Source organism: Populus trichocarpa, chromosome 10 (genome assembly GCF_000002775.5).
Source record: "Populus trichocarpa isolate Nisqually-1 chromosome 10, P.trichocarpa_v4.1, whole genome shotgun sequence".
Lineage (NCBI taxonomy): Eukaryota > Viridiplantae > Streptophyta > Magnoliopsida > Malpighiales > Salicaceae > Populus > Populus trichocarpa.
The window spans coordinates 416,431-427,216 of record NC_037294.2 but is presented as its reverse complement, the minus strand read 5'-3'; the positions used below and the strand labels follow the sequence as shown (position 1 = coordinate 427,216).

Sequence of the window (10,786 nt, the reverse complement as noted above, 5' to 3'; positions counted from 1 at the left end):
AAACAATTACATTGAAAAAATATGAATTACATGTAGAATGCTAAATTGACAAATTGTTTCTTCATATAGTTTCTTCTAGATAGGTGGTTTGTGCTACGCTATAAGCCAAATTAAATTTTTCATAACGTAAAAAATGCTTAGGTGATGATAGTGATTTCAAAAAAGCAAGAAAAAATTGGGAGCCGAGTCATTAATTCAAATATGTTCAGCAAGTTTGATTAATTTAATTATATGATAAAAAAAATAATGACAAAAAAAAATGACAATGACTAATAAAAAAAATGAATGTTTGCCAATATTATGAAAAGATACCCTCTAAATATTCTTTTAAGGTATCAACAATTTTATTTGACAACAAAGCAAAAATTAAATGAGAACGCGATAACTTCATGAAGAAAAAAATATAAAAAATAAAACTCAATTACCAGCCAATCTAATGTTGAACAAATTGAAAAAGAATTAATTTAAAAAAAGACAAAAAAATCTAAATTTAGTCAGAATGCCAAACTCACAGCTCGGTTATGAGGTTGGAATAACTTCATAAATGTTTTTTTTGAATAAAACAATGGATGTCAACTCTCAAACAAACTAAACGATGGAAGATGAAACTAAAAAAAAAATCAATTTAAAAAATATAAAAAAAAAACCCGAGTCAATATAGATTAACTCGCCTAACTCGCGACTTGGGATATAAGATTGAGATAATCTCATATGATGAAAAGCGACAAAACCATGAAACTAAAGATCCAAAAACATAATATCGAATGATGAAATTAAAAAAAAAATTAAAAACATGACCTAAAAAAGACTAAAGTTAAAATTAAGCTAATTTTCAAAACCTGTGACGCTGATCATGAGATTGGATTACCCCATAGAAGACAAACTTGAAAAAATCATGAAGCAAAACTCTCAATCATCCAAGATTAAAAATTAAAATAAATAACAAAAAAAAAAATAATGAACAAATCTGGTATAAAAATTAAATTAAATAAAATAAAACAATAAAGGAAGAAATTAAAAAAATAAAATAAATCAAGAAAATAAAAACCAATTCTGGTATAAAAATTAAATAAAATAAAATAACGGGGGACAAAAATAAAAAAAATCAAGAAAATAAAAAAAAATCAATTATGATAGATGAAAAAAATTAGAGAGCATAATAATAATAATAATAATAAATAATGTAAAAATATTTATAAAATTATCAAAGCACTCCTTAGCTAACTTGATGATAATAATAATAATAAAAAAAACATGATGAGAGACCATCTTTATAATAATATTTATATTTATAAAATTACCAAAGCACTCCTTGATAATAATAAATAAAAAAAAAAACAAGATTAAGAAAACAAAGGAACCATGTAAACCAATTAAAAAAACTTGGTATTTAAAGATATTTTAATAATTTTAATGTGCTTTGAAAGTGAAAATACAAAAGCATTCATAGACTCTAGTTATATGCCCTAGATTATTCGAATAATAACTAATCAATAATGTAAAAATACTATTTTACCCCAGTAGCTAGTGTAATTTCACCAATAATAATTTCAATGTAACTATCATGTGTACAGTAAAACACCAATGCATCTTAGTAAAAAACACAACCAGAAAGCCTTCCCGCGCAAGTCGCTAAACATTTATCGATGACTTCCACTACTTTCACAAAGCAATCATCTAATGTTTGAAAACAACATCAAACACTCGAGGGCTATCCCATTGCTCATTTCTGCTTTGCATCCACAACCAAGAGATTGAGTGGAAAATCCATCTTCTACTTCTTTTACGAAAGCAAACAAAGACCAGCTACATCTCAAAGAAAAGGGACCTCGAGTATGAAAATGGGCGGAGAAGTCTGCCAAACTTGAGAACTGGTCTTAATCCACATCTAACTTGGCTACAGAATCAACAAACAAATGGTGGCGTATAAAATGAGTTAAAGAGTCTGATCAACCAAATCTTTCGATCCTTCGAAGACGTATTTCTTCCAATGTAAGGTCATCGGAATGGCGTGAAAATTCACGGGAGGACAATCCACGAGCACCCCGACTTGTCCCACACATCTCACATACACTTAACAGACTGGAATTATCATATGTACATGCTTGGCATCTCCACAGCCCTGACATTGCCCTTCCCGTCTGCCTCCCACCAACACTTCCACGACCAGAAATCCGTCCTCGCCGGAATTGAAATAAATTCCTCACAAACCTCAGAGGCCAGCTTATTACATTGGTAAGGGTTCTGATGGTTAGAGTGAGTGGGTCTGGACCTGAATACGCTCTCTTCAACTTGACATAGAGAATCCCAGCAAGTATTCCACCGAGGTGGCCAAGAAATGAGACGCCAGGTACAAACATTTGGATAAGAATCAACTCTGCCCATGCAGCATGGCGTGCCGGTATGACCAATCCATAGACATTAGTAAGACTCTCGGACTGAGAATTGAGGACAACTTTCATGGCAAAGAGAACACCAGAAAATCCAGCAGAATATTCAGAGTAGAAAGGTTTGTCATAATCAAAGAAGAGGAGGAGGGACCTGGCTAGCAAAAGTGTAATACCCTGGGACATAGCAAGTAAAGCAGCAAGCATAGATGCAAATTCAACACTTCCCACAGAAGTTTCCAATTGAATTCCCTTCCATAAGAGCGACATCATGTTGTAAACGAGATGAGAGTCACTCACATGATAGAATGGTGAGAGCAGGAAGCGTTTCAGGTCCCTATACTGCTCAATAAAAAAGCAAAAGGCAAAGGCATCATCAGTTATTTCCTACAATTAGGACACAACCTACAAATACAAAATCTTTAAACCACACGATGGTTTTTTCACTTAATAATTGTATACAAAAATTAACAAAGAATAAGATAGGCAAAACTACTAGACTTTAGCAAATTAATAGCAAAGCCCATCATCAATCAATCAATCGATTCTTTCTAAAATATTGGATAAACCGATTCTTTCTGATATATTGGAGAAACCCAATTGATTGATTTGCCCAATTAACAAATAATAGCAATTAAAACATGTAGGATCTACTCTACTCTACTAGTATAATAATGATGACGATGACGATGACGACGACGACCCAGATAGGTACCTTAAGAATGAGGTGGGGATTAAACCAGACTTGATCGATAGAGGGAAGGATATGACGGAGAAAAGCAGGCCTCAAATAGATGAGAGTATTGGCACCGAGAAGAGCCGCGGTGACAGGAGGTTTCCATGGCAGCCTATAGTACTCGCTTACAGCGTGAATTGCCAGCAGCGGCAACATTCCCTTTGTTAAGCTTCCTCTTCTATCCATTTCCCTTCGATTTATCTATCTAACAAACTCGATTGTTCAAAATCTATCTCTTCTCTTTTCTCCTGCCTATTCAAAATCCATACATATGTAATAGAAAATAACTATAAAAAACATCACTGCTACTCCTCTCCTGCTGCTAAAGTCGGTTACCTGCAGAGAAAGGAATTCTAGATGCTTCCTTTTTCTCTCTCTCTCTCTCTCTCTCTCTCTCTCTCTTTTCATAATCAACCCGACCTTGGTCACTTGTTATGGGCTGAATCAATACAAAATGAGGTCATTTTATTTTTTTAAAAAATCAAAACAATGTGGTTTTAACTTTTAAGTTCTTTTTTTATTTTAAATCAAACTAAAATATTATTCTGATTTTGATTGTGCCATCGTTGATGGAATGAATTTGATTTGATAATGTTAATCCTCAAGTCAATTTAATTAAAAAAATTAGATCTAAACTAAATTTTGAGTGGATAAATTATAAAATTAACTCGCTAGATGAAATCAAGTTTTATAATAATGTTTTTTATATGGAAATAAATAATAAATATAAATATTAGTTAAAAATCCATTAAAGATAAAATAAAAAATTTATACCAAATAATCAAATCAATTAATAAGTGAATTAGATTTTGATGGATTTTTTTTATATGAAGATTTTAAATTATGTTCAACTTAATTTTATTTATTTTAACCACTCAAAATTTGTGTAAATTAACTTAAAATTTTATAATCCCCAAGCTAATTCAAAGTACAAAATGACATAATTTATGCCAACGTCTAGAATAGTTGAATATGATAAGCCATTACATTCAATTAGAGGTTTCAAATGAAATCCTAAATATTTAGGAGGAGGTTGACAGGAAACATAAACGAGACGTAACGACATAGTGCATGGGAGTGGCGTGGATACGTACATGGACCAAGTCTTAGCAGTTGGAGAGATTTATGCTTGATATCTTTTTGTTGCATTTTATTTCAATGATACATGGAGTCCATTTCTATTATTTCATTTGTTAGGCGTCGGTTACTGGTAATGGTCTTAGGATGTTCCTTTTTTTTCAGCTTACTCTGTTTTCAGTTTCATACATATGGTCTGCTATTTAAGCAGCTATGGGTTATCAACGAGGGATAAAAAAAATTATTTCAGTTAAATTGTGGTACATCCTCACCCGAAAATGATATTTTCATGAATGTTTTTATTTATATTTAAACATAACCTATAATTAGTATTAAAGACATGTTTCTTATGGGAATCAACAATGAGCGAATTGAGCACTTGAAGTCTGGGCTCGGTGTAGTTCAAGAGGGATTACAACGAATGGAGTTTGATATGAACAACAAGCTCCACCATTTGGAGGAAGCTCTCAATCGACTTTCGAATATGTTGCTCTCTAATTTAGAGTCCTCAAATCATGACAATCACCACCTAGAAAAACAAGATGGAGGCTGGCGGATCATCTCATCCAAATCAGCCAAGCTAGAATTTCCACACTTATCTGGAGACAATTCAACGGAGTGGTTCAATCGGGTGGAAAAATTCTTTGAATATCAGGGCACGACAGAAAACCAAAAGGTTCTTATGATTGTTTACCACCTTGAAGGGGAGGCAACCAATAGTTGCAGTGGCTTCATAGGATGTTACAGGAAGAAGGACACATGATTTCATAGGAAAAATTCAAGGAGGAATTATGGGCCTGCTTCGGACCATCAAGATGCGAAGACTTTGATGAAGCTCTCTCAAGAGTCAGGCAACTTGGAACGTTGAGAGATTATTAATGTGAATTTGAGAAGCTCGACAACAAGGTGCGTGGATGGATGTAAATGGTGTTGGTGGGGATGTTTAAACCGCAATCCCTCAAGGAGGCCATTAATTTAGCATGAATGCAAGACGAGCAACTTACATGACATCAACGGTTCACATAAATTCCACCCATAAGAACTCATCTAGCTCTGCCACAAACCATGTGTGTAGCTTCTACTACCCCTACTATTCTAATTAGACGTTTAACATGGGAAGAAATGCAAAAAAGAACTTTGTTTCAACTGCAATGAATGCTTCACAGCTGGACATAAATGTCAAAGACCACAATTATTACTTTTGGAAGGGCATGTGGGTAACGTGGTATACGAAGAAATTTTAGACCAACAGATATTGGAAGAAGACCAAGGTGAAGATACAGGGGAAGTATAGGAACATGAACTAGAACTCGAAATCACGTTGCATGCATTAACAAGATGAACGAGTCCAAAACCTATGCCAGTAGTTCTTACAAAAGCATTTTCTATCTGGGAGGCCAATAGAGAAAAACCAAAGTGTCAGGGGTGTTATGATAAGGTATGAGTGGAGTTGCAGGGCACCGAGTTTTACCTCACTTTTTTTTTTCTGTCTTTAATAGGTCTTGACCTTATACTTGGTATGCAATGTCTTGAAATGCTTGGCTTCATGGTCTGTAATGGGAAACAGTTGACCATGGATTTTATTTGGGATAATCAAAATTGAAGGCCGCAAGGTGTAGACGTGTAAGCAATTTAGGTTGCTTTACCCAACGAATTATCAAAGGAGCTTCACCAAGGCCATGCATTATTTGTAGTATGCTTTCAACCACTTCTGGGAACAATGTTACATGGTGTGCCACCTGATGATAAGCAACAAGATATGTAAAGGTTGTTGAAAGACTATGCAGGCGTGTTTCAAGAGCCTTTAAGTCTACCACCTATGCGCGAAGTAGAGCATTGCATTACACTCAAGAAGGGGGTTGAGCCAATTAATGTATACTCGTATTGATATGCCTATTTCAAGAAGGAAGAAATTGAAAAAAAAGTTCAAAAGATGCTTAATTCTAGCCTCATTTGACCGGGCACCAGTTTATTTTTATCGTCGATATTATTGGTAAAGAAAAAGGATAGAAGTTGGTGGTTTGGCACAGACTACCTCACACTCAATACCGCCACCATCAAGGACAGATTTCTTATTCCAATAATAGATGATATGTTGGATGAATTACATGGTGCATCCTTCTTTACCAAGCTCAATCTAAAGGTTAGATATCACTAAGTAAGAGTAAATTCTTCCAATATACTCAAAATTGCTTTTCGTACTCACAACGGTTATTATGAATATTTAGTGATGCCATTTGGGCTATGTAATACACCCTCTACATTCCAAATCATCATGAACTCTATATTTTGACCTTATCTTATATTCGAAAGTTTATTTTGGTTTTCTTCTATAATATTCTTGTATATAGTTCTGCTTGGATATGCATGTGGTGCATATTAAACAAACCTTGAAGATTTTGAGGGAGCGTCATTTTTTTGCCAAGGCCAGCAAGTATGCATGCGGCCAACATGAATTAGAATATTTGGGACACATTGTTATGCCTCAAGAAGTGAAGGTCGATAATCACAAAATTGCAGCCGTGGTGGCATGACCTCAACCAACTAATATTTATGAATTACATGGTTTTTTAGGCTTGACAAGATATTACAGGAAATTTGTTTAAAATTATGGCATCATCGCTCAACCTCTTACTAACCTCCTCAAGAAAAGGGCAGTTCAGATGGAACAAGGAAGTTAGAGTAGCCTTCATGACTCTTAAGCAAGCAATGACTACCACATCTGTTTTGGCTATGCCCAATTTCAATAAGTCCTTCATCATAGAAATGGAGGCTGCAGAGGAAGGAATAGGTGCGGTCTTAACTCAACAAGGCAAGCTCGTCGCCTTTATAAGCCGTGCACTGGGAGTTATAAAAAAATCATGGTTAACCTACGCCAAAGAAATACACGTATGGCGACCATATTTATTGGGGAGGAAGTTCTTCATCCAAACCATCCAACACAGCCTAAAATATTTTTTGGAACAACGTTTGGCAACATCGAAGCAGCAAAAATAGGTAACCAAATTGCTAGGCTATAATTATGAGATCACTTATCGCCCATGCCATGAAAATTTAGCAACAGACGCCCTCTCACGTAAGCCTAACAGTCCAGTCCTTAATCACCTCCATGTACCCATTGTAACCATATGGGATAAACTTTGGAGAGCATATAAAGGAGATCCATACATTCAATCAGTCGCTTAATTGGCCAAGAGCCAAACCGAAGGGTCATATATATAATGACATAGGTTATTCTACTTCAAAGGCAGGGTAATCATTCCTTCCCAAAGAGAGTTAATGAAAAAGGTTGCTACATGAGGCTCACGACACAAAAATCAAAGGGCATTCAGGAGTGTTATGGACATTCAAACGGTTGGCTTAATAATTTTATTGGCCTAAAATGTATCGAGAAGTCCACAAATACATCCAACGTTGTGAAGTATGCCATAAGATGAAATCCAAAACACTCTCACCTATAGGATTTCTCCAACTATTGCCTATTTTGTGCTAAGTATGAGGAGATATCACTCTCAATTTTATTTAATGATTACCCATTACCAACAATAAGGATATAATATTGGTAGTAGTGGATAGGTTAAGTAAATCTTTACCTTTCCTAACTTTAATTCATCCATTTAATTCTAAAGGTGAGGCTAAAAAATTTATGGAAGGGATTATCAAGTTACATTGGCTGGCAAAATCCATCATCAGTGATCGCAATCCAATCTTTATTAACAGGTTTTTGTAAGAATCTTTTCAAATGTCAGGCACTAAGTTATAACTTAGCTCCACCTATTATCATCAAACCGATGGCCAAACAGAAGTGGTCAACTGCTGCGTGAAGCAGTATCTTCGGTGCTTTGTGCATCAATGGTCGCGTAAGTGGAGTGCCTATCTTTTTTGGGCTAAGTTATGATATAATGCAACGTATCATGCCTCAACGAGAATGACTCCATTTCAGGTGTTATATGGGCGTTCGCCCCCCTCATTCCCACTTTATCATAACGGTTTTTCTTTCATCAAGAAAGTGGATGGGCAACTGATAACTAGAGATGCGATACTACGATAACTCAAAGCCAATCTAAAAGCCTCCATCAATCGCATAAAACAAACAGTTGATCAAAAGAGGAGAGATGTCACGTTCGAAGTAGGTGAAATGGTGTTTCTCAAGTTGCATCCCTATCAACAACAATTAGTTTTTAAACGTGCCCACAAGAAGCTTGCCATTCAATTTTATGGGTCGTATCATGTGATATAAAAAATTAGAGCAGTTGCTTACAAACTTCAGCAGCTACCAAGAGCCCGCATTCACCCAGTTCTTGTTAGGTAGTCATAATTTAGCTAAGCTAAGTTTTAACTAGTTGGTAGTGTTTATTTCTAAAAGTTTATCCTGTTATCATCCATTAAACTTGTATAACACTAATATAAGGGCTTTATAGACGGATATGAAGAAAATAACAAATATAATCTACCATAATAATATCGTGGTAGTCAACAAAATCATACCAATTGTCATAACTTATTTTTGAATTATTCCCTAAAATTTTACCATTTTTCCTTATAAAATAATAAAAATAATAAATAAAATAATAAAAGCAAGGAGACTAACAATATGAAAAAAATTTGGTTGAGAAAGGATTTAAAACATAGAAAGTCAAGCTGTAATTTTGGATGGAATCAGGAGCCTAATTGTGCCATATTATACCCAAAACTTGAGAAACAATGCAGATTCAAAGTCAAATTAAATTATTATTGGACAAATCTGCATAAAAATTAAGTCTAGGGACATAATTCAATTTTTAATAGGCCAAATTAAAAGTTTAATTATGTTAAAGAATTAATTTAGATTCAATTAAAGGATTTAATTAGGTGCAAGGACTTAATTATACTTTAAATTGGTCAAATTACTTTTACTAGGGGCTTCATTGGTGAAATATTAAGTTTGGGAGCCCAATTTGAGCTTGATTAAGAAGAATGGAATTTTAAGAGATCAAATTTAATTTTTACCAAGTTAATTGATTCAAATCAAGGGTAAAATTACAAGAAAATTAAAAGTTTATGATTAATTAAGAGCTAAATTGAAGAAATCCCTAGTCAAATATCATTTTGCAAAAGGCGTTGAACTCTCGGGACTCAATTGATAGGAATTAAGAGTGAAATTAAAGAGAATTGAAAGTTTAATAGTCAATTGAAAGTTTAATACCATTTCTTCGTAGTTGCAGACGATGGTTTTCAATGTGGCTAACCACTTAATGTCCAGGATCATATCACAATTTTTGAGGTCCAAGGTAAAGACATCAGTCATAAAATCAACTGCCTGTATAAACCATTGGAAGTGGCTGCACACTGAAGTGCAGGTCATGGTTCCACCATTAGCTACCTGCACAGTTAGAGCCTTAATACTTGTAAGTTTACAATGCAACTTGTCTGCCACTTGGTTGCTGATGAAGTTGTGTGTACTTCCAGAGTCCAACAAAATAAACAAGGGTTGTTTCTCTACCCTGCCCGTGACTCTGAGTGTGTTTAGGCGAATTACTCCTTCTAAAGCATTAAAGGATATATGTGGGTTGTAGGTGTCGGGGTTTACTTCGGTTACTCCCTTTTCCTCACTACCTTCCCTATTTTCTTCAACAATATATAAGGAATATAGTTTATTGTTCTGGCATCTGTGCCCAGGTATACATTTTTCATCAAACCAAAAACAAAAGCCTTTAGCTCTTCTTTCATCTAAGTCCCTGTTTTTGATGGGTCTAGTGGTTCTATTGGTAGTGTTGGGGTTATAAGGTGGGGGGCTTGGTAAGATACCAGAGTGGGGTGGTTTAAAACTATTATTAGGAGGCCTGGGTGGATTTTTGTTGTAACTGGGAAGGGTGGAAAGTTTGTTTTGGTAGGCGAATGTGGTTGGATGATAAGCTTGTCTATTAGGATTGGAGCTATAACGTCTATGGGTGAGGGTATTGTCCTGCAATCTAGCTAAGGTGTAGGCTTGTTTCAAAGATTTTGGTTCAAACATCTTAATCATATTCTTAACTTCTACGTTCAGCCCTCCTATAAAAATACCAAGGCATTTTTCTCAGAAATTTCAGATCGATTCCAGAGGATATCAAAATCCTTGATATAGGTTTCTAAGTCATTTTTCTACTTTAGTTCAATAAGTTCTTCTAAAGGGTTCTTCACCCCCCAAACCTGCAACATAGAGCCTCTATATACTCTAGCCATGACACAGCCTGCCCTCCCAAGCTTCTTATGAAATTTTGATGCCAACATAGGGCCATTCCATCTAGATAATAGAAGGCTAGTTTGAGCTTGTCTTGCCTAGCAATTTCTTCAACATCGAAGTACTAGTTACACTTATAAATCCATTTAAGGACATCTTCTCCCTCAAAGATAGGGAATTCTCTTTTTGGTCTGCGTAGGTGATATTGAGGGGGCGTACCTTCATTAGCCCAATTAAATCTGGTAAGGGAATCCCTTGTAGTGGGAAGCCAAGGGGCCTTAGGTAAGTTGGACTCACCTGAAGAGAGCTGAGTTTTCTGCAATGCTGTGTCCACATGAGAAATAAGGGCATCCATAACTTCTTTAAGCTCTCTGAAACGTACATTAG

The 10,786-nt window shown here is 35.1% G+C and overlaps 1 protein-coding gene across 1 annotated transcript; it reads right to left on the bottom strand.

Annotated features, from left to right (window-relative positions):
• Window positions 1-1,525: 1,525 nt before the first annotated feature.
• LOC7477212 (rhomboid-like protein 14, mitochondrial) lies at window positions 1,526-3,545 on the bottom strand. The gene is made up of 2 exons (XM_002314306.4): window positions 3,103-3,545; window positions 1,526-2,729 (listed from the first exon to the last, which is right to left on the bottom strand). Exons 1-2 carry the CDS (start codon window positions 3,307-3,309, stop codon window positions 1,950-1,952), a joined length of 987 nt encoding a protein of 328 aa, XP_002314342.1. The 5' UTR covers window positions 3,310-3,545; the 3' UTR covers window positions 1,526-1,949.
• Between the last annotated feature and the right edge of the window lie 7,241 nt (window positions 3,546-10,786).